The sequence below is a fragment of the Coregonus lavaretus genome (assembly GCF_964263955.1).
Source record: "Coregonus lavaretus genome assembly, chromosome: 13".
In the NCBI taxonomy this organism is placed as follows: Eukaryota; Metazoa; Chordata; class Actinopteri; order Salmoniformes; family Salmonidae; genus Coregonus; species Coregonus lavaretus.
Window position 1 is genome coordinate 43,635,536 of NC_140000.1, and position 25,000 is coordinate 43,660,535.

General features: G+C 46.1%; 2 protein-coding genes across 4 annotated transcripts in view; both read right to left on the reverse strand.

The window, feature by feature from the left end:
- LOC311140446 (carbohydrate sulfotransferase 11) overlaps positions 1-22,178 on the reverse strand; it is a 123,447-nt gene extending 101,269 nt beyond the window's left edge. Inside the window, exon 1 of one of the 3 annotated variants that reach the window (XM_084175507.1) lies at positions 22,095-22,178. Coding sequence is in view for 2 of the 3 variants with exons in the window: in XM_084175508.1 (XP_084031634.1) it covers positions 18,788-18,905 (118 nt within the window). In the remaining variant the exon portion in view is untranslated. Of the gene's footprint in view, positions 1-18,787; positions 19,033-22,094 lie in introns of those variants that run through there. The other 2 variants (XM_084175508.1, XM_084175506.1) reach the window with 2 other exon arrangements.
- A 49-nt stretch (positions 22,179-22,227) lies between these two features.
- The window catches only part of LOC311140450 (thioredoxin reductase 1, cytoplasmic-like), a 6,982-nt gene continuing 4,209 nt past the window's right edge, over positions 22,228-25,000 (reverse strand). The window contains exons 6-8 of the mRNA XM_084175513.1: positions 24,729-24,824; positions 22,828-22,962; positions 22,228-22,310 (exon numbers count right to left, since the gene is read on the reverse strand). Coding sequence (XP_084031639.1) covers positions 22,245-22,310; positions 22,828-22,962; positions 24,729-24,824 — 297 coding nt within the window. The 3' untranslated portion in view covers positions 22,228-22,244. The remainder of the gene's footprint in view (positions 22,311-22,827; positions 22,963-24,728; positions 24,825-25,000) is intronic.

A 25,000-nucleotide genomic window follows, 5' to 3' on the forward strand; every position in this document is an offset into this window, starting at 1 on the left:
TAACAGCAGAAAGTAAATGGACCGTCCTGGGGTGCTCAAATGTGCGTCCGTTCAGTCATAACTTCTGGGTCTGCTCTAGTCTCTGTCCCAATGAGTCTCTCGCGCCAGACAGCTTACTTCCGCACATGAGACTAGACCTGCTCTATCAGGTTCAGATAGCGCTAAAGCAAAAAGCTAATTGTAATGAACTTGTAAATAAATAATAATAACAGTCATGGGAGCGTGGGACCTGATAAACCGGACAACTATATCCAACAAGAGTCGAAGGACAGAGGGATACACTAGCTAGAACCTTCTCATCGCGGATCTGGTAGGACAGAAAAGCATGGCTAATTTTGTTTCCCCCCATTAGGTTCTACTGTAGGTGACATGGCGGCATGTTGTGTAAACTAAAACAGCATAAAACGGGTGTGTCACAAAGCATGATCAAATTATTTAGCCCAGTTACAGTAATTTTTTGAAACATTGAGAAATAGTTAACCAGTTATCTACTTTTAATAAGCAGCTAGTTATAGCTAGATGGTAGTTTGCTAGCTAGTTAGCTCCCATACCGATTTCAAGTATTTTTAATATATGACTAACTCGGAAATATGAAGTTACTAGCGCATCATGCTTTGTGAGTTTATGTTAGCTAGCTATCTCCAGTAAGGTTATGTGTTTTCACTTATTGCATGTTTGTTGCGTTCTCCCTGGTTTCCACTAGCTACCACCAAAATTGGCTATATCGTAAAATGTATTTAAGGTGAGGGGTTAGGCATAAGGTTAGCAGTGTGGTTAATGTTAGGGTTAAGGATAGTTTTAGGTTTAAAATCACATTTTAAGTTGTAGAAATAGGCGGGCTTTATGACTGTGTAGCTGTGGTAACTAGTAAGGACCGTTCTCCCTGGTGCACTCGTTCATTCGTGAGCTGGCTGCTCATTCTAAATAGTATAATCTAATCTGTTCAAAACAGTGGAAGCATGTGCAGCAGTAGCCATTTGGTTTCTGACATGCAAAAGTGAAATAGGTGTATTTATGCTGTTGTTCAAATGCACAGATCTTCTCAAAGAAACTACCAGTAGTTCGAAAACTTGGTATCATATTTCTGTCATGCTGCTTTGTTGACAACTCCAACAACCTCGCGCCACGGGTATTCAGCCAATCAGCAGCTGCCGCTGTTCCATACACCCAAACTCTCTGACCTGCTCTGGGACATACCATTCTCCTGAGGAAGATAAACGGGGGAGTACTGTGTGACTGAGTCATTTTGACCTGTAGTCTGGTCTGCCTTGGACATGGTCTGTCCCTCCTTCTCTCAGAGTGACGTCAGTTCCATTTAATGCCTGCTGTTCTCCAGTATTGCACCACCAAATTATAGAGTGTGTGTCCAATCGAAGACTGCGTCCTCTTAAAATAGACAGCGGGAGAAAATTATAGTCCTGTAGTGTGTGTGTGTGAGTGTGACAGTCAACCCTGAGCAAAACAGAAAAAGACAGTGGAGAAATACAAAGATGCTTTTAAAAAGTGTTTTGTGACGTCACACGCTTTGATCTATAGACACCCATGACCATGATGTGCCACAGGGAATTATGGGAAATCAATACCTTGTATGGAGAGAGAGAGAAAGATGGGGGGGGGGGGCAAATGTAAGAGCAAGACAGAGAAGCCAAGCGAATATGGAAAGGTTCTTGAATGTTGATTATGCTGATGAGCACTCTGCCCTAAGTCCAACTACAGACTAGATGCCATCTTGGATGGTCCCTCTGCCAAAGGGGGCGTAACCCAGCCACCGTCAGCCTCCCTACCATTTCCATGGCTACGCTGCCCTACCTGACTGTGAAGCATGCTGGGAGTAGGAGGTATTGTAACAGCTTTTGTTGTCTCCATCTCTCTCTTTCACTGTCCCTCTTTCATTTCTACCTGTTTTTCTCTCCATCTCATCTCTTTCTCTCCTCCTCCATCAAACTCATTTCATCCCCCTTTCCTCTCTCTCTCTATCTGCAGGTAGCAGATAACCGCCCTTCATAAATATATTTTAATCAACAACACTGGTTCATCAGCCCCAACAGTGAAAGACGTCACCTTCACACACACATCCATACGCAAACACGCACGCATGCAAGCACGCACACACACACACACATTCTCGCAGATGGATGGTGACAGATGACTCTCAGGTTCTCCTTGTTAATGTTAGCAGCTGTTCTCAGAACAGCCTTTAAACACTCAGACTAAAGGAGAGACAGGCAGAATGAGAGTAATAACTCACCTGACCGTTACTATCATAGGCTACCACTTTAAAGGACATATAAAATCTCCCTCCGTGCGTCTGCCTGATGTTGTACACAGTGTACAAAACATTAGGAACACCTTGCTAATATTGAGTTGCACCCACTTTTCCCTCAGAACAGCCTCAATCCATCGGGGCATGAACTCTACAAGGTGTCAAAAGCGTTCCACAGGGATGCTGGCCCATGTTGACTCCAATGCTTCCCATAGTTATGTCAAGTTGGCTGGATTTCCTTTGGGTGGTGGACCATTCTTGATACACACGGGAAACTGTTGAGCGTGAAAAACCCAGCAGCATTGCAGTTCTTGACACACTCAAACCGGTGCGCCTGCCACCTACTACATACCCCGTTCAAACCTTTTGTCTTGCCCATTCACCCTCATACACAATCCATGTCTCAATTGTCTCAAGGCTTAAAAAACCTTCTTTAACCTGTCTCCTCCCCTTCATCTACACTGATTGAAGTGGATTTAACAGGTGACATCAATAAGGCATCACCTGGATTCACCTGGTCAGTCTATGTCATGGAAAGAGCATGTTTTGTACACTCCATGTATGTCCTCCTCAGACTATCTCTCTCTCCATCTTTCTCTTTCTGGCTGTGTCACTGTGTAGGCTGGGCTCTGGCTCTCTGAATCTTGGCAGATTATGCTGGGTTAGGGATCAGGGACAACTCAGCAGTCTGCAGTCTCTCAACAGCTCTACTCTCTTCCCCACGTCTCATCTACCTCTCTCGCTTCTCTTCTCCAGTCATCCCCTCTCCTCATCCCTTCTCCTCCATCTTCTTCCTCCTCCTCCTCTTTTCTCAACATCTCAATCCTCATACCCTGTCCCCTTCCCAATCCAGCCTTTTACTCATCTCTCACTGCACCCCTCCATCTCTCACCTATACTCCTCTTCCCTCTACTCTGTCATCCTCCCTCTTTCCATTCCACCCCTCTTCCCTTCTCTCCTGATCCCTCTTTCCTTCTCTCCTGATCCCTCTTTCCTTCTCTCCTCCCTCTTCCCTCTCTCCTGCTCTCTCTCTGGTCTAGACAGAGTGACTGTGTCCTGGTATAACCTGACCAGACTTCACACCACAGACGCCATGTCCACAGCATGGACTGGACTGGCAGCACTTTGATTTGGGGAGGAGATGGGTTTACGTGTATGTGTGTGTGTATGTACATGTGTGTGTCAGGAGAGCTCTATTTGTTCCTCTACGATGTCAACGTGTCCAGCCCTCATCCCCTTTCCTGGACGGGCATGAGAGGGGTCTTTGAGTCGCGCCACGCTGCCCAGCCCAGCGGCCATCTGGTAACCCGCCATGGTGTGGGCTCACAGGCTGGTGTTGGTGCCCACCGTCCCCCCTGGCATTGCCAAACCAGCAGCGGCAGAACAACCAGGCTGGAACGTACCACACCCACTAACACACTTACTCAAGGCCTGATAGAGAGGCTAGACAGAGAGAGAGAGAGAGTGAGAGAGAGAGAGAGAGAGAGAGAGAGAGAGAGAGAGAGAGAGAGAGAGAGAGAGAGAGAGAGAGAGAGAGAGAGAGAGAGAGAGAGAGAGAGAGAGAGAGAGAGAGAGAGAGAGAGAGAGAGAGAGAGAGAGAGAGAGAGAGAGAGAGAGAGGTAGTGTGTTTAATATAGGGAGAGGGAGGGGAATGAAAGAATCAGAGGATACAGACAGACGAGGTGTGATCAGAATCAGAATCAGAATCAACTTTATTCACCAAGTACATTTACACATTCTCAGAATGGTACTTGGTGATATGGTGCAGCTAGAGATAGACAACATTAAGAGACAGAATACAGACAATGGAGTTTAAACAAAGGTTACATACACTATATATACAAAAGTATGTGGACACCCCTTCAAATTTGTGGATTCGGCTATTTCAGCCACACCCGTTGCTGACAGGTGTATAAAATCGAGCACACAGCCATGCAATCTCCATAGACAAACATTGGCAGTAGAATGGCCTTACTGAAGAGTTCAGTGACTTTCAACATGGCACTGTCATAGGATGCCACCTTTCCAACAAGTCAGTTCGTCAAATTTCTGCCCTGCTAGAGCTGCTCCAATCAACTGTAAGTGCTGTTATTGTGAAGTGGAGACGTCTAGGAGCAACAACGGCTCAGCCGCGAAATGGTAGGCCACACAAGCTCACAGAACGGGACCGCCGAGTGCTGAAGCGCGTAGTGCGTAAAAATTGTCTGTCCTCGGTTGCAACACTCACTACCAAACTGCCTCTGGAAGCAACGTCAGCACAAGAACTGTTCGTCGAGAGCTTCATGAAATGGGTTTCCATGGCCGAGCAGCCGCACACAAGCCTAAGATAAGATCACCATGTGCAATGCCAAGCGTCTGCTGGAGTGGTGTAAAGCTCGCTGCCATTGGACTCAGAGCAGTGGAGCAGTGGAAACGCGTTCTCTGGAGTGATGAATCACGCTTCACTATCTGGCAGTCCGACAGACCAATCTGGGTTTGGCGGATGCCAGGAGAACACTACCTGCCCCAATGCATAGTGCCAACTGTAAAGTTTGGTGGAGGAGGAATAATGGTCTTGGGCTGTTTTTCATGGTTCGGGCTAGGCCCCTTAGTTCCAGTGAAGGGAAATCTTAACGCTACAGCACACAATGACATTCTAGATTATTCTGTGTTTCCAACTTTGTGGCAACAGTTTGGGGAAGTCCTGTTTCAGCATGACAATGCTCCCGTGCACAAAGCTAGGTCCATACAGAAATGGTTTGTCGAGATCAGTGTGGAAGAACTTGACTGGCCTGCACAGAGCCCTGACCTCAATCCCATCAAACACTTTTGGGATGAATTGGAATGCCGACTGCGAGCCAGGCCTAATCGCCCAACATCAGTGCCCAACCTCACTAATGCTCGTGGCTGAATGGAAGCAAGTCCCCACAGCAATGTTTCAACATGTAGTGGAAAGCCTTCCCAGAAGAGTGCAGGCTGTTATAGCTGCAAAGGGGGAACCAACTCCATATTAATGCCCATGATCTTGAAATGAGTGTGTGTGTTTCAGATGTTTCCCATTAGCCACAGTGCAGCACTTTGAATGTTCCGCTCAGAGCCACTTAATGAGACATGGTGACTAAAACCTCCATTTAATTAAAACCATGATTCACTCACTCCTTCACGGCCTCCATGCAGTCTACAGCCCTGAGTCTACACTATATAGCCTGGTCCCAGACCTGTTTGTGCTCTCTCGATAATCTTTCGTAGACAGACTGCGTAAACATAAATGGTACCGTAGAGCTGTCATGATACAACAGGATGCGTGAGGTAATGAGCAGCATTAGTTCAAATGCGGATTTGGACCAATCATGATTTCGCAGGTGTTAGCATATTTTGAATTTTGGAAGGTGAGGGGACATTTGGCCCAAAGACATGCCTGTAACTTGCAGAGAGAGAGGGTGGAGCTCTTCGTTCCAGTTCCAATCCTCGTTATACGTATGGACCTAGAACTTAATCAAGCATCTGACCAATTACGTAAGACTTTAGTTCTGGGTTAGCCGAGATTACTCTCCTGTGGTCATTATAGCCTGGTCCCAGAACTGTTTGTGATGTCTTGCCAACTCATATGTTCATCTTCACAGACAATAGGAGTTGACAAGACAACACAAGCAAATCTGGAACCAGGCTTAGTCTCCACTTCGGTACCCTAACAGTCCTGCTTTGGTGTTCTTGGTCTCAAGGCAGCAGACTGCAGACGGCTTTGCCAAGGGCTGTTACTCACTCTAATGACTAAACCAATGTGCTGCTCCGTGCTCCAAGTGTGTTGGTAGAGCAGGGGCTCGGAACTAAACTGAGCACTCACCCGAAAAAGAAAGGGCATCTGGGCAACACTCAAACTCTCTCTTTGTCTTACACACACACTTATTTATTCTCTGAAACAAATTTACTCACACAAGTTGACAACAACAAAGGAAGGACCAATATGTTCAGACACGTACGTATCTGACACACACACACACACACACACCTTGCTGGCTCCTTTGGCCCTCTGAACGTAAATATTAGCCGTGAGTCTGTCTGAGGCTGAGCAGCACCATGCTGTCACCACCCAAAAATGCTCCAGCACCCTTCTCTATCCCTCTCTCCAACGCACAGCCACTAATAACAACCAAATCAATATTTATCGGCAGGAGGCAGCGTGATTACATTCACATCTCTCTCAGTCTGACGTTCCAGCAACACTCAGGTAATGTTGCAACAGCCCAGTAACAGAGAACGGAAGAGGTTTGCTGAGATCAACAGAACCCAGTCAGACTGGTAAATGTGCCCTCCAATCAGAGTCAAGCCCTCTAACAGTTTCCAATACGTGGCAGCCAGATGTTGACGTGTAGTAAACGGCACTTAAGCAGACATTTTCCATCATTAACATCCCCCCTTCCATATCCACCTCCTATCAGGGAGGAAATGATTGTTTGGGTTTGAGAGAAACCCCCTGAACATCTGTGAACCTCTCGTCTGTTAAAAAGAGAGGTTTGCACGATTAGACACAGTACCTTTCACTCAACTATTTACAGTGTGTGTGTGTGTGTGTGTGTGTGTGTGTGTACATGAGTGTGTTTATGCTCTGTTACAGCTTCCTCATATCTCTCTCCCTCCTTTACTCAATCACACCTACACACTCCCACTTGTATGACAGTTCCTTCCAAAAACCTTTATTAATTATCTGTCCTTTATAACACCATTTGGGCCACACAGCCCAGTGTGGTTTCACCAGGCAGGGAGAATGCGTCTCTCTCACAATAGTACAAACCATAAAGCCATAAAAGACTGCTGATACCACTGAGAGACGACTGGTCTTCTCTGTGGTTTCTGAGGAGGAGGCTGACTTCATTTTTCCCATTCGCAGTACTACCAGTAAATGTGCCATGTGTGTAACTGTGTGTGTGTGTGTGTGTGTGTGTGTGTGTGTGTGTGTGTGTGTGTGTGTGTGTGTGTGCCTGTGTACACCCCCTGCTGCTGAGAGGCCTCTTACTTGAGGCCCATGATCAGATTATCAGAGGTACAGGAAGTAGGGGGGAGAAGTGGGGTCTCTCTCACTCTCTCTATTTCTAGAAGACTATCTGTCTATTATCACCCATATAAATGAGTCGGTGTTTGTTGTTCTATGCTAAAGAATGTCTATAGCTGTTAATTACTTAATGACTGTACTATCAGAGTGCATGTGTGTATCCTTATATAGTGAGGGTAAAAAGTATTTGATCCCCTGCTGATTTTGTATGTTTGCCCACTGACAAAGACATGATCAGTCTATAATTTTAATGGTAGGTTTATTTGAACAGTGAGAGACAGAATAACAACAAAAAAATCCAGAAAAACGCATGTCAAAAATGTTATACATTGATTTGCATTTTAATGAGGGAAATAAGTATTTCACCCCTCTGCAAAACATGACTTAGTACTTGGTGGCAAAACCCTTGTTGGCAATCACAGAGGTCAGACGTTTCTTGTAGTTGGCCACCAGGTTTTCACACATCTCAGGAGGGATTTTGTCCCACTCCTCTTTGCAGATCTTCTCCAAGTCATTAAGGTTTCGAGGCTGATGTTTGGCAACTCGAACCTTCAGCTCCCTCCACAGATTTCCTATGGGATTAAGGTCTGGAGACTGGCTAGGCCACACCAGGACCTTAATGTGCTTCTTATTGGGGCTCCTTTGTTGCTTTGGCCATGTGTTTTGGGTCATTGTAATGCTGGAATACCCATCCACAACCCATTTTCAATGCCCTGGCTGAGGGAAGGAGGTTCTCACCCAAGATTTGACGGTACATGGCCCCGTCCATCGTCCCTTTGATGCAGTGACGTTGTCCTGTCCCCTTAGCAGAAAAACACCCCCAAAGCATAATGTTTCCACCTCCATGTTTGACAGTGGGGATGGTGTTCTTGGGGTCATAGGCAGCATTCCTCCTCCTCCAAACACGGCGAGTTGAGTTGATGCCAAAGAGCTCAATTTTGGTCTCATCTGACCACAACACTTTCACCCAGTACTCCTCTGAATCATTCAGATGTTCATTGGCAAACTTCAGACGGGCATGTATATGTGCTTTCTTGAGCAGGGGGACCTTGCTGGCGCTGCAGGATTTCAGTCCTTCACGGCGTAGTGTGTTACCAATTGTTTCTTGGTGAATATGGTCCCAGCTGCCTTGAGATCATTGACAAGATCCTCCCGTGTAGTTCTGGACTGATTCCTCACCGTTCTCATGATCATTGCAACTCCACGAGGTGAGATCTTGCATGGAGCCCCAGGCCGAGGGAGATTGACAGTTCTTTTGTGTTTCTTCAATTTGCGAATAATCGCACCAACTGTTGTCACCTTCTCACCAAGCTGCTTGGCGATGGTCTTGTAGCCCATTCCAGCCTTGTGTAGGTCTACAATCTTGTCCCTGACATCCTTGGAGAGGTCTTTGGTCTTGGCCATGGTGGAGAGTTTGGAATCTGATTGATTGATTGCTTCTGTGGACAGGTGTCTTTTATACAGGTAACAAACTGAGATTAGGAGCACTCCCTTTAAGAGTGTGCTCCTAATCTCAGCTCGTTACCTGTATAAAAGACATCTGGGAGCCAGAAATCTTTCTGATTGAGAGGGGGTCAAATACTTATTTCCCTCATTAAAATGCAAATAAATTTATAACATTTTTGACAAGTGTTTTTCTAGATTTTTTTGTTGTTATTCTGTCTCTCACTGTTCAAATAAACCTACCATTAAAATTATAGACTGATCATTTCTTTGTCAGTGGGTAAACGTACAAAATAAGCAGGGGATCAAATACTTTTTTCCCTCACTCTATATCTGCACGTATGGTGTGTGTGTGTAGCTGTTAGTGACCCAGTGGCAGTCCCCTGTAATGTCCAGACTCTCCAACAGATGGCTATCAACCTCATTTAGACCTCTAGCCCCCGTCGAGGCTGCCCCTCACTGCTGCCTGGCCAAAAGTCCAGACCGAACACGGTCATGGGCCCTGAACCGGAGCACCACAGGCCAACAGAATATACAGCATAAATTGGGCACAGTTCACTGTGTGGGGACAGAGCCACAATGTCATGGTCCTTCCCCCTCCTTCATGCCCCGCATATACCGGGATGTTTGATCGAGACCTTGGGAGCCAAGCTGCTGAGGAAAACAACAATCCCACTAAGATCACACCAACAGGACGTCCGGGATACGCTCCCACAATACACACTCACAGGCAGAGGAGAGAACGAGGACACAGGACAATGGGGTTGGGAGAGGGGGAGTGAGAGAGAGAGAGAGAGAGAGAGAGAGAGAGAGAGAGAGAGAGAGAGAGAGAGAGAGAGAGAGAGAGAGAGAGAGGATAGCTCTCCTGGATAGCTCTCCTGACAACCCCCACACCCACTGAGGACACACAAAAGCCAGAGATTGTGCTCCTTATTGACTCAAATGGGAAATACATTGATGAGAGGAAACATTTTCCAAAACACCAAGTGGCTAAACTCTGGTGTCCGAACACCCGGCGTGCCCTGGAGCTGCTGTCAGAGGACCGACTAGGGTCCCCCAGTCATATCGTAATACACACAGGCACAAACGACCTGAGAGCCCAGAAAGAAAGGGTGGCCACAGCACTCAAGGGAGTGATTGAAAAAGCTCTTCCACTTTCCCCAACGCACAAGTGGTTATCTCCACCCTGCTACCACGAAAATACTTTCACTTTGCCACCATACAGCGGGTGAACGCAAGCATTTCCCAGGACTATGCCTCAAAACCAAGTGTTAACCTGGCTCACCACTCCACCTTGGACTTGAACAGCCTTTATGGCCAAAGCCGCCTCCCCACCTTTGCCAGGAACCTGAAGGACATCACCCTCAACCGCAGCCCCAGCACCTCATACAGGAGCAACAGAGAAATGGACACCCCTCCCAGACTACTGAGACACCCTCCCAGAACCTCACACCTACTGTAATGATCCGAGCCTAAACCACACAAAAACAACACTAGACACTATGGAACACAGAGCTTTTACTATCTCATCCTGGAATATACAAGGTCTGAGGTCAGCTGCCTTTGGCCTAAAGAGCAGGAACCCAGACTTCATCAAAGAAATTGGAAATACAAACATTGTCATCCTACAAGAAACATGGTATAGAGGAGACGGACCCACTGGTTGCACTCTAGGTTACAGAGAGCTGGTAGTACCATCCACCAAACTACCAGGTGTGAAACAGGGAAGAGACTCAGGGGGTATGCTAATTTGGTATAGAGCAGACCTAACCCACTCTATTAAATTAGTCAAAACAGGAACATTTTACATCTGGCAAAAAAAGTAATAAGAACATCTCAGAGAAAAATGTCCTCCAATAGAATCCCCATACTTTAACGATGACAGCTTCTCCATCCTAGAGGGGGAGATCAACCATTTCCAGGCCCAGGGACATGTACTAGTCTGTGGCGACCTAAATGCCAGAACTGGACAAGAACCTGACACTTTTAGCACACATGGGGGACAAACACCTACATGGAGGTGACAGCATTCCCTCCCAAATATGCCCCCCTAGACACAACTATGACAAAACAACCAACAAAAACGGGTCACAACTCCTGCAGCTCTGTCACACGCTGGTTCTGTACATTGTCACGCTCGTCTACGAGAGAGGAGGACCAAGGCGCAGCGTTGAAAGCAAACATATTTATTTAGCGAATGATCACACGATCAAAACAACGAAACGTGACGTCCTTGGTTACATAAACAAACCTTAACGGAACAAGAAACCACAACACAAAGTGAAAAGCCAGACAGTTAAATATGGCTCCCAATCAGAGACAACCAGCTGACACTCGTTGCCTCTGATTGGGAGTCACTCAGGCCAACATAGAATTACAAACATAGAATCACACACCCTGGCTCAACATAACATAGTCCCCAGAGCCAGGGCGTGACAGTACCCCCCCCCAAAGGCGCGGACTCCGACCGCGCCAAACAACCACAACAGGGGAGGGACCGGGTGGGCACTCCGCCTCGGCGGCGGATCCGGCTCCGGACATGACCCAGGCACGGGTTGTGCTGGACTGACGACGCGCACCCCTGGCTTGGTGCGTGGAGGAGGAACGGGCCTTACCAGGCTGACGACGCACACCGTAGGCTTGGTGCGTGGAGCAGGGACAGGCCGGACTGGGCTGACGAAGCACACCCCTGACTTGGTGCGGGGAGCAGGAACGGGCCGAGCCGGGCTGACGACGCGCACCACAGACTTGGTGCGGAGAGCAGGAACGGGCCGGACAGGGCTGACGAACCGCACCACAGACTTGGTGCGGGGAGCAGGAATGGGCCGGACTGGGCTGGCGACGCGCACCACAGACTTGGTGCGGAGAGCAGGAACGGGCCGGACAGGGCTGACGAACCGCACCACAGACTTGGTGCGGGGAGCAGGAATGGGCCGGACTGGGCTGGCGACGCGCACCACAGACTTGGTGCGGAGAGCAGGAACGGGCCAGACAGGGCTGACGACGCGCACCACAGACTTGGTGCAGGGAGCTTGGATGGGCCGGACTGGGCTGGCGACGCGCACCACAGACTTGGTGGGAGTGGCAGGAACAGGCCGGACCGTACTGGGAACACACACCACTGGCCCTACGTGGGGATCAGGAACAGGCCGGACCGGACTGGCAACACACGCCAGTACCTCTCGCCGTGCCTCTACAACCTCCTTCCCCCTGGTGACCAGTGACTCCCGTAACCTGGCGGCCTCTTCTGCCAACCCGCTGGACCGCTCTATCGCGGCCTCCTGCTGCCCCGACGTCGTGAGCCCCCCCCTAAAAATTTTCTGGGGGTCTCTCCTCCCAGTGGACCAGTCCTCCATCGTTCTCGCCAGACTCTCACCCCACTGCTCCAAAGTCCAACCTCTCTCCTCTTCTCTTGGCTTGGCCCAGTCGAGACTCCTACTCCACTGCTCCCAAGTCCATCCTCTCTCTTCTTCACGCTGCTTGGTCCTGTTATGGTGGTTTCTTCTGTCACGCTCGTCTACGAGAGAGGAGGACCAAGGCGCAGCGTTGAAAGCAAACATATTTATTTAGCGAATGATCACACGATCAAAACAACGAAACGTGACGTCCTTGGTTACATAAACAAACCTTAACGGAACAAGAAACCACAACACAAAGTGAAAAGCCAGACAGTTAAATATGGCTCCCAATCAGAGACAACCAGCTGACACTCGTTGCCTCTGATTGGGAGTCACTCAGGCCAACATAGAATTACAAACATAGAATCACACACCCTGGCTCAACATAACATAGTCCCCAGAGCCAGGGCGTGACATACATAGTCAATCGTAGGCTTCAAGGGGACTCTTATGGTAGGTACACACCTACAGCTCATCCCTTGGCAGTAGTACTGTAGATTACTTTATCGCTGACCTCAACCCAGAGTCTCTCAGAGCGTTCACAGTCAGCCCACTGACACCCCTATCAGATCACAGTAAAATCACAGTCTATTTGAACAGAGCAATACTCAATCATGAGGCATGAAAGCCAACGGAACTGCATAATATTAAGAAATGCTATAGATGAAAGTAAAACCTGAGCCTACACCTTCACTATGGTGAATCACTAAAACAATACAGAAATACACTATGGAAAAAGAAGGAACAACACTTCAGAAATAAGCTCAATGTAATTGAAGAATCTAACCACTTCTGGGAAAATTGGGACACACTAAACAAACAACAGCAACACGAAGAGTTATCTATCCAAAACTGAGATGTATGGATAAACCACTTCTCCAATATTTTTGTCTCTATAACAAAGAACAAACAGCAAAAATTTACTGTACATGATCAAATACAAATCTTAGAATCAGCTATTAAAAGACTACCAAAACCCACTGGATTCTCCAATTAAATTGAATGAACTACAGGACAAAATACAAACCCTCCAACCCAAAAAGGCCTGTGGTGTTGATGGTATCCTAAATGAAATTATAAAATATACAGACCACAAATTCCAATTGGCTATACTTAAACTCTTTAACATCATCCTCAGCTCTGGCATCTTCCCCAATATTTGGAACCCCAATCCACAAAAGTGGAGACAAATTTGACCTCAATAACTACCGTGGGATATGCGTCAACAGCAACCTTGGGAAAATCCTCTGCATTAACGTTAACAGCAGACTTGTACATTTCCTCAGTGAAAACAATGTACTGAGCAAATGTCAAATTGGCGTTTTACCAAATTACAGTACGACAGACCACACCAAATTACAGTACGACAGACCACATTTTTCACCCTGCACACCCTAATTGACAAACAAACAAAACAAAGGCAAAGTCTTCTCATGCTATGTTGATTTCAAAAAAGCTTTTGACTCAATTTGGCATGAGGGTCTGCTATACAAATTGATGGAAAGCGGTGTTGGAGGAAAAACATACGACTTATAAAATCCATGTACACAAACAACAAGTGTGCGGTTACAATTGGCAAAAAACACACACATTTCTTTCCAGAGGGCCGTGGGGTGAAACAGGGATGCAGCTTGAGCCCTACCCTCTTCAACATATAATATATCAACGAATTGGCGAGGGCACTATAACAGTCTACAGCACCCGGCCTCACCATACTAGAATCTGAAGTCAAATGTCTACTATTTGCTGATAATCTGGCGCTTCTGTCCCAAACCAAGGACGGCCTACAGCAGCACCTAGATCTTCTGTACAGATTCAGTCAGACCTGGGCCCTGAAAGTAAATCTCAATAAACCAAAAATAATGGTGTTCCAAAAAAGGTCCAGTTGCCAGGACCACAAATACAAATTCCATCTAGACACCGTTGCCCTAGAGCACACAAAAACCTATACATACCTCGGCCTAAACATCAACACCACAGGTAACTTCCACAAGGCCGTGAACGATCTAAGAGACAAGGCAAGAAGGGCCTTCTATGCCATCAAAAGGAACATAAAACTCAACATCTAAATTAGGATCTGGCTAAAAATACTTCAATCAGTTATTGAACCCATTGCCTTCTATGGTTGTGAGGTCTGGGGTCCACTCACCAACCAAGAATTCACAAAATGGGACTAACACCCAATTGAGACTCTGCATGCAGAATTCTGCGAAAATATACTTTGTGTACAACGCAAAACCCCAAATAATGCATGCAGAGCAGAATTAGGACTTTACCAGCTAGTTATCAAACTCCAGAAAAGAGCTGTTAAATTCTACAACCACCTAAACGGAAGCGATGCCCACACATTCCACCTCAAAGCCTTCACCTACAGAGAGATTAACCTAGAGAAGAGTCCCCTCAACCAGCTGGTTCTGGGGCTCTGTTCACAAACACAAACTGACCCCACAGAGCCCGAGGACAGAAACACATTTAGACCCAACCAAATTACGAGAAAGCAAAAACATAACTATTTGACACACTGGAAAGAGTCAACCAAAAAACAGAGCATATTGGAATGTTATCTGGCCCTAAACAGAGAGTGCACAGTGGCAGAAATCCTTGACTATGTACAGACTCCGTGAGCATAGCCTTGCTATTGAAAGAGGCCGCCATAGGCAGAGATGGCTCTCAAGAGAAGACAGGCTATGTGCCCACTGCCCACAGAATGAGGTAGAAACCGAGCTACACTTCCTAACCTTTTGCCAAATGTATGACCACATTAGAGACACATATTTTCCACAGATTACAGACCCACAAAGAATTTGAAAACAAATCAAACATTGATAAACTCCCATATCTGTTAGGCAAAATACCACAGTGTTCAGTCACAGCAGCAAGATTTGTGGCCTGTTGCCATGAGAAAAGGGCAACCAGTGGAGCACAAACACTGTAAATACAACCTAGAATTATTTATTTCCCCTTTCATACTTCAACCACTTGCACATTGTTACAACACTGTACAAAGCCAATAATATAACATTTGAAATGTCTATATTATTTTAAAACTTTTGTGAGTGTAATGTCTACTGTTTCCCTTGTTTATTTCCCTTTTGTTTATTGTCTATTCCATGTAAACATATTTCCCCATGCCAATAAAGCCCTTTGAATTGAAGAGAGAGAGAGACAGAGGCAGAGGCAGAGGCAGAGGCAGAGGCAGAGGCAGAGGCAGAGGCAGAGGCAGAGGCAGAGAGAGAGAGAGAGAGAGAGAGAGAGAGAGAGAGAGAGAGAGAGAGAGAGAGAGAGAGAGAGAGAGAGAGAGAGAGAGAGAGAGAGAGAGAGAGAGAGAGAGAGAGAGAGAGAGAGAGAGAGAGAGAGAGAGAGAGAGAGAGAGAGAGAGAGAGAGAGACAGAGAGAGAGAGAGAGAGAGAGAGAGAGAGAGAGAGAGAGAGAGAGAGAGAGAGAGAGCGGCAGAGACAGAGAGAGAGAGAGAGAGAGAGGCAGAGACAGAGACAGAGACAGAGACAGAGACAGAGACAGAGACAGAGACAGAGACAGAGAATCTTGTTTTATAACTCTAGGTCATCTCTTCTCTGTACAGGATAACATCAGAGGCTTTAGTGCTGGAGAATTCCACAACACAAGAGACAGTTCTAGAACACATGCACAGAAACAGTGACAAGAACTCCAGAATTCCCACAAAAGGGATAAAAGCCGTTGAATTCCTACGCACAAAGGGAGACACTGTAGAGCTCTAGAATGTAAATCAACGACTGATTCTATCATCAAAACTCCAGTGATTATGGATGAGGTAACCACAGTCTGCGATTCAGCCGTCTTCCCCAAAGTATCAGTTCCACCCTACATTAATGTCCCGGGGTAGCAAGCAGTAAGCAGTAAGGAATTTGGAGTTTCCCAAAGAAATTCCACTGCCGGCTTTGGCCATCTCGTTCTTTCCCAAGTCTTTTCCGCAAAACTCCATCTGACTGCTTCATACCCCCTTTTTCCCCTCCCCTAGCTCTCTTTGAGGTCCGTCGCTATGGAAATATTTCCCAAAAATTCAGCTGGGTTCCAAATTAGGTCAGTGAGCCATGTCACTGTCCATGCTCGGCTGCTCTAGTCTGGACACACCGGTGCATTATGGGGCATGTGAAACGTGAGTGTGTGACTCAGGCCAGAGTGCATAACCAGGTCACCACTCACACACAGCCGAGAAAATACACTGAACAGAGCCCCAGTATAAACACGCGAACAAACACACACACACACACACACACACATCCACCCACTCACAGACAGTCATGCCCAGTCGCTCCAAAATACCCCCTGTCACCTCTCACCCAAACAATACTGACTAAACTAAACAGCCATATTAGCTGCTGCTGCTCCTTTGGTCCCAGTCCTAATGCCTTTAAAAGGCTGCCTGCAGTGGAAGGCAACCTCACACAGACACTGAATTATCTATCAGAGGCACAAAGCTTCAACTGTGCTCAACTGACAATGTCTCAAGCTGGATCTGTCTCTTTGAAGAACACTTTCACTGGAGCGTTTCCAGTGTGTGCATGTTTGCAGCGGTGCGCGCATGTGAGCAAGTGTGTGTGTGTGTGTGTGTGTGTGTGTGTGCATATGAGTGTGTTGAGCCCACAGTGAGACGCCCAGATGAGGACTCTCTGTCTCGCTCCACTGTCTGGTTTAGAGAGGTCGTGACCCCAAAGGGCCAGTAAATGAGGTGAGAGTTTGCACAGGGGGGCGAGACGGGATTCCCAGGCACTCTAACATTCCAGAACCAGAGGAATGCTCCTCGGACTTCTGTGTGCCGTGAAATGTTATGGGAAGACCAGAGGGGTTCAGTCTGTCATGTTCTTAGGCTTTATTGTGTGTGTGTGTGTGTGGGGGGGGGGGGGGGGGTAGAGAAATACACGCACTTACACACCGAAACGTCAGACATTGTCCGTTATCCACTTAAGCAATGGGCAGGAACCAGACAGAACAGTTTTAGGCTACTGGAATACTTTGCAGTTTGGTTCACCTGCCTTTAATGGGGCAACCTCAGATCAGACTTAATTTGCCCGACCGCTCAGTTCACTTGCCTCTGGCAATAGGGCAACCCTTAATGTCAATCGCTGGTCTCACCCACATAAGCGCTTCATAATCCCAAACACTAAAACCCCACTACCATTAAACACACCACACATCCGCTCCACCACACACACACACACACAGACACACAGGGCTTCTTCTCATATGTCAGACATGTATTCTTAAAAAACAACTACATGTAACACTTTCGGATGTCCCCTCTTCTAAAACGAGATAGGTCAATGCATGCCTCTACCCCTATGCTTGGGAGAGGCACCCTATAGCAGCCCCTCAGCCTTTTGTCTTTGAATGTCACCGCTGGAAAGCATTTCTCCACGTGCCCCAGTATCTGTGTGTGCACTAACTCACAGATACTGGGGCAGTCTCTACGGTGTTGATTGGTTAACGGAATTCGTTAGGGAATAGGGACGCCATGCATTCCGGTGCAGTAGGCTAGTGATGAGAGCCCCGTCGCGGGTGTAACCTACATTGATGACTCACAACCGGGGCCTCAGAAATTCCACCAAATGATGTGGAGGTACGGCGTGGCAATTTGAGTTTTACGCATTAGTACTTGGTTCTTCCTTAGTACAATGCATTTTCTGATATTCCCCTTCCTTTCAATAAAATCCATTACCACCTTGTTCCCTTTTCGGACACAACTTTGAATCAAAGGAGGGGAACGAATCAATTATGACTGCAAAATCCCCTTTAGCAATAATACGGTCACTTTGGCTGGGAAAAGTCTACATGGCACAATACCCTATTATTATTATTTACATAACTATATTCTCTACTACTACAAAGAGAGACGTGGCCACATTGAAATAAAGCATTGCCAGTGTTTTCAACATAATTGAGGTCATTAAATCACACGTTTAAGTCTTTCATCTCCCTTTCTAAAAAGTGTATTTTTGCCAACTCTCTGATCCTGGACCATGGCATGGCACAGGAGCTCAAATGAAACAGTTTCAGTCATGGGAGGAATTTAACAGCGCCACACAGTTGCTCAGAAATAATTTCGCTTTACAGTAGGTCAATATTGAGGCATTTTGCTGTTTGTACAGTGCGATCCTTGCGCGTCTGAAAGCAGGGCTCTTTGATTCACGGTACAGAGCCTCTACTGTACGGCCTTGGCCGAACGGTGCCGGTTGCTGTGGCACAGGGTCCACTTCAGCCAAACTGACTGGAGATAGACAAAAAGCATCCACACCAGCGAGAACGCCCGCGACTACAGGCGATGCATACCACAATCTCAAAACACACGTCGTGCATGTTCCCCAAGAGATTACCTCTGGCACAAATAGCCTATACAATCAATTGCATAAACGAACAATCTATGTGATAGTGTTTGACCTAAAACAGGCAACAAATTATTTCCCAACCTCCGCGACACGGGATGGAATTACGCGGCCGCCCGATAGATGTTACAACCTAGTCATTATTTATAAAATGCATGATTCAACACATAGTCAACAAATAAATCGATGTCAACATGTCACAACAGAGTGGGCACTGGGCAGCAGTGAGAGGACGTCACAGATCATTGACCACAACACAGTACAAATTCGAGAGAGACAGAGAGATCCTACCTACCTGGTTGGAACATACTTTGGAAATAAAAGATGACCAGAATAAAAGATCCCAAACAAGTGGCGAGTACCATCCGGCATATTCTGCTCATCCTCATCAGTTCGAGCAGAGTCTGTTTCATGGCTGGCAGGGAATGACTGTTGCGGATATTTGGTGTGGAAGTCGGTTGGTATGAGCACCAGGGCTTAACGTGCGGTTGTGGTACTGATGGTGATCCTCGCTGCAATTGTCCGCTGCTCAATGAGCTCAATGCTCTTGATCTGGACTGTACTATTCGTCCCTCCCTGCTAAACTACAGGGGAAGCAAGACAACGATTCTGCCCCCTCTTGCAACAGAAAATGAGCGCGCCCAAACGCGATGAGCAAGGGAGACCAGTAAAACAAAACCGCTATCTCACGTCGCACACTGAGAAATCAATTGTAGGCAATGATTTTATACCACATTGCTATATATTTATTTTTGTATGTGTCTAAATATGTATAAGTGTTTCCCCTTTGTAATAAGATTCTTTATGGAAAGATACAATTTCACCATCTGAGTGAGTGACTGTGTAAGATTAGTTAATTCACATTCCTCTCACACCAAGAACAGGCGAACACTAACAGAGAACAAGATCGATGCTGCGGACATGACACCGACATGGGGAAACGGTCCATTATAACAGAGATGACATAACGTAGGCTACTGTTCAAACAGGCGTTCTTGTATGAGAATGGTTTACGGATCAGTTTGTGCGTGAATGCGCGTAGCTAATTTAATTGCGCGCGTCTATAGATTATGATAGATGGTTCTTGTTCAACTCCAGTGATGGGAGTTTTAGTTCAAGGCCCAGAATACCATATTTAGTTATTTTAATTGCACACAAATCAATTGAGTTAATTGAATTTCAATTTAAAAAATGTTTTCTAATCAGGCTAGTGAGTTATGAATTGAATATATTTGTATTACCTGAATATGACATGGCTAAAATTGACAAACATTTTACCCGTTGGACGTTGCCTTGCCAGTCTCGCAGTGGCCATAGGAGGATACCGTATGCCAATGTGGTAATTCCTCAATACTACGGGTATGGGTATTATAGCACCACCTAGTGTCAATGGTTGACAGATTTATTTTTAAAGGGGCCATTGAATAGAGTTTTGGTTTTTGCCCTAGCAAATTGAAATAATCAACTCATCATCAAGCTTTGATTATTTGAATCAGCTGTGCATTGCTAGGGAAAAAAACAAAATGTGCACCTATTGGGGGGGCTTACTCTGGCGTGACATTTTGATAACCGTGTAAATCTCTCTAGGACAAGGTGTCTTTTATCAATATTTTCGCCTGTATTTACCCCCCAAAAAATTAAATGCTAATTAGCCATCATAAAGAACTACAAATGCCATAACGATCTGGACGAGACTGCCGAATCGAGGCAAAGGTAAGAATCTCTGGATTAACTATTTAATGTTAGCTAAATGTAGTAATGAATAAATTGGCTACATTTCTTTAAGTGGACAATTATGTGAACTGTTAGCAAAGGTGTCAGCTAGAGATGATGTGCAGGAGCTTGCAGGGATTTGTAGTTTGATGTCTACTTTGATGCTAATTAGCATTTTCTAATCTGAGAGCTAATAGAGCCGAATATATTGATGAAAGTCACCTTGTCCGAGAGAGATTTACACGGTTATCAAAACGTCACGCCAGGGTAAGCCTACACTTATTTTAAGTGTTTCTAAAATCCCCAATGGGAAAAATTAATGGTGGAAAAATGATTGGAACCATTTCCCTGTTTGACCGCTAGGTTTTATGGGTATTAGGACACCTCCACTGTGGGGCTCTATTGAGCAAGTCCACAGTCTACAGTGATCTATTCTAAAAACCATTGGAAATACCTTCTGAAAAGATCCCAAAGCAAAGTGACAAAAGTTTGAGTCAATGTATCGTTGTATGATTTTGACTGGGACAATTGGAGACATAGCTGAATGGTATTCCTAATAACTTGTTCTGGGTGATATCAAATACATCTCCAGACACACTGTTCCGCTTTCCTTCTATTGATCTAATTATATTCTAATAGCGTTTGTAGACTGGTGTACTTTCCCTTATTGGTAATCAGTCTCAGTCTCCGAATGCTCAACGTGTCTGCATAAGGAATAAATAGCAAGGTTGTCTAGAGGACAAGCTGAACTGTAAGCAGTAATAAAAATGTCTTCCTCAAGTAGAACTAAATCGTTAGTGAAGCATGCCTCTACAGTGTTCGATGGGGACATACCAGTGATTATGTGCTGACAGGTGAAAAAGTGTCTGCATAAAAGAGAGAGAGAGAGAGAGAGAGATGCAGCACAAACACAGACATGCACGCAAGTGCACACACATTTTTACATTTACATTTACATTTTAGTCATTTAGCAGACGCTCTTATCCAGAGCGACTTACAGGAGCAAGTAGGGTTAAGTGCCTTGCTCAAGGGCACATCGACAGATTTTTCACCTAGTTGGCTCGGGGATTAGAACCAGCGACCTTTCGGTTACTGGCACAACGCTCTTAACCACTAAGCTACCTGCCAGTGGCACACATGTGCTTACTCTGAACTCTAGGTAAAGTTTGTGTCTGAAGTGAGTGACGTTAATAGCCTTATTAAGGGGGTTCTCTATCATTCTAGGTGTTGTAGCCTTTTGCCCCTGTCTCTCCCTGCATTAGTATGAGAGACTTTACTAATGATCCCTGTGAATATTCATCAGTGTTTAAGTCAGTCACTATGTCCTGCAGCACTGAGACAGAGAGAACGAGAGAGAGAATGAGAGAGAGAATGAGAGAGAGAATGAGAGAGAGAGAGAGAGGTAGAGAGGTAGAGAGAGAGAGAGAGAGAGAGAGAAAAAGACAGTCAGATAGGGATACATTAACCTAAGACTACAATCTATGTGAACAACTTACTCATTAAAAGAGCATTTTATCAATGAATATTTCTTAACTCTGATAATACTTTAATCTCACCCTGTTCATTACATTACATTACATTATGGCACTTAAATCCCTTCAGCCCATAGCTACAGAACCCTGCATAAAAGCATGAACTGTGTTTTTATGGAAATGCTCAAACCGGGCTTTATCGCTACTCAGCAGCCATTAAACTGAGTCAGTACAGTCACAAACCGAGTATTCATATGGACTGCAGAGTCCACAGCTGAAAGGTGTCAGAGGTGCCTCTGCAGGTTAATATCAAAGTTTGGTTAATTAATATGGCAAAAGAAAGAGTTTAAAAGAGAAAAAAACAGGAAGTGACCCCAGTGTCTAGGGCCAGCAGCAGCAGTGTCAGTCCCCGCCCACCTGTCAATCAGGCTCCGGACTCAGACGTCATTGGACAGTTGATAGCCGCCCTGCCGCCCGTCACTCAACACTGAGGATGTTCTGACAGGCTTCTCCCTGCTATCTGTACCATTGTCATGGGCAACAGTGATTGACAGCAGGGGGCTAACCTCAGCAGTTCCCTCTCACCATCATGGCGTCAGTGGCACGCTGGGTTACTGTCAGGTTCGTTAACACCTGAGGGAGAGATACACAATTTATAATCATTTAACAACAGATTCAAAACCCTTTCAAGAGAGAGATAACGTGCGTGTGTGAAGTTCCAACTCTCCAAACAAAAACCCACCCCACCCAGCACTATTGTTATAAAACCTCTGTGTGCCATATCACACTTCTCAAATCCCATCTTCCCTGCTCAGTTGGAAACTAGAGTCGTTCTACAAACTCCATTAAACCGTCTATTGAAGTCTCTAAAAAGTTTTAAAAGTGTCAGGAGTGTGAAAAGCAGCCCAGCAGGACATTTGGCTGAGGGCGCCATCCTGTATTAGCTTATAGGAAATTGACTGTGTGATGTGGTTTGTAATGTAAGTCTATGAATAATTCACACAGGGAGCATTATCAGCAAGAAAAACCATCAGAGACAGTTGATCTGGGACTGCTGGACTTTTGATAATGTACGACGGCCATTTTGTGCCAGATTGTTCACCATACATTAGCTATTGGAATGGTGAGGTAAGCAAACTGGCGTACTGACCTGGGCACAAACAGGGTTGAGTCCCACGGTGGTGTCCAGCTGCTGTTTGATCAGACCACACCTCAGAGCCACAGCAAAGCCATGGATCACCTCCCCTGCACTGGACCCCATCACATGGAGACCTACCACACGCTCCTGTGGAGGAGACAGAACACACACACACACTATAATATACAGAAAACACACACATAAATACACCTATACACAGTGGCAAAAGCTGAATGAACATGGAGAAGTGTTTCTCTAGAGCAGAGATGGGCAACTCCAGTCCTCGGGGGCCTGACTGGTGTCACACTTTCACCCCAGCTAACACACCTGACTCCAATAATTGGTTTAATCAGCTGTGTTTTCTAGGGATGGGGAAAAAGTTTGACACCATTCTGGCCCCAGAGGACTGGAGTTGCCCATCCTTGCTCTAGAGCAGGGTTCTTCAATTCTGGTCCTGGAAGGCCGAAACACTTCTGTTTTATATTTCTACCTGGTAGTTAATTGCACTCACCTGGTGTCCCAGGTCTGAATTAGCCCCTGATTAGAAGGATATGATGAAAAACAGAGGTGTTTCGGCCCTCCAGGACCGGAATTGAAGAACCCTGCTCTAGAGGAAAGAGAATACCCTCCAAGAGTAAAGATATTTAAAGTAAAGCACTAAAATCCCAAACACATACACTACATGACCAAAGGTATGTGGACACCTGCTCGTCGAACATCTCATTCCAAAATCATGGGCATTAATATGGAGTTGGTCCCCCCTTTGCTGCTACAACAGCCTCCACTCTTCTGGGATGGCTTTCCACTAGATATTGGAACATTGCTGCGGGGACTTGCTTCCATTCAGCCACAAGAGCATTAGTGAGGTTGGGCACTGATGTTGAGTGATTAGGCCTGGATCGCAGTCAGCGTTACAATTCATCCCAAAGGTGTATGATGGGGTTGAGGTCAGGGCTCTGTGCAGGCCAGTCAAGTTCTTCCACACCGATCTCGACAAACCATTTCTGTATGGACCTCGCTTTGTGCACCGGGGCATAGTCATGCTGAAACAGGAAATGATGTTCCCCAAACTGTTGCCATAAAGTTGGAAGCACAGAATCGTCTAGAATGTCATTGTACGCTGTAGCGTTAAGATTTCCCTTCACTGGAACTAAGGGGCCTAGCCCGAACCATGAAAAACAGCCCCAGACCATTATTCCACCTCCACCAAACTTTACAGTTGGCACTATGCATTGGGGTAGGTAGCGTTCTCCTGGCATCCGCCAAATCCAAATTTGTCCGTCGGAGTGCCAGATGGTGAAGCGTAATTCATCACTCCAGAGAACACGTTTCCACTGCTCCAGAGTCCAATGGCAGCGAGCGTTATACTACTCCAGCCGACACTTTGCATTGCGCATGGTGATCTTAGGCTTGTGAGTTGCTGCTCGGCCATGGAAACCCATTTCATGAAGCTCCCGATGAACAGTTCTGGTGCTGACGTTACTTCCAGAGGCAGTTTGGAACTCGGTAGTGAGTGTTGCAACCGAGGATTTTTACGCGCTTCAGCACTCAGCGGTCCTGTTCTGTGAGCTTGTGTGGCCTACCATTTCGTGGCTGAGCTGTTGTTGCTCCTAGACATTTCCACTTCACAATAACAGCACTTACAGTTGACTGGGGCAGCTCTAGCAGGGCAGAAATTTGACGAACTGACTTGTTGGAAAGGTGGCATCCTATGACGGTGCCACGTTGAAAGTCACTGAGCTCTTCAGTAAGGCCATTCTACTGCCAATGTTTGTCTATGGAAATTGCATAGCTGTGTGCTCGATTTTATACACCTGTCAGCAATGGGTGTGGCTGAAATAGCCGAATCCACTCATTTGAAGGGGTGTCCACATACTTTGGTATATATAGTGTATCGTGAGGTGAGTACTGACCTGGTCAGGTATGTGGCAGATGACTTTAGCATAGCAGGAGTTCTTGTCCCTTCTAGGTACCGTCCACTCCAATGGCCAGTAGTAGCGATGGTACACCTACAGAGAGGAGATCAAGTTTTATTAGTTTTATTATGTACGGGTTGGTTACGCATGCTATACATCGTCCAATTAAATGCTTTCTTGCAGGTTCTTTCTCGACAATGCAAACAACAGTAAGAAATAATAAAGGACAGATATAAAATACATAACTACTGTGTGTGTGTGTGTGTGTG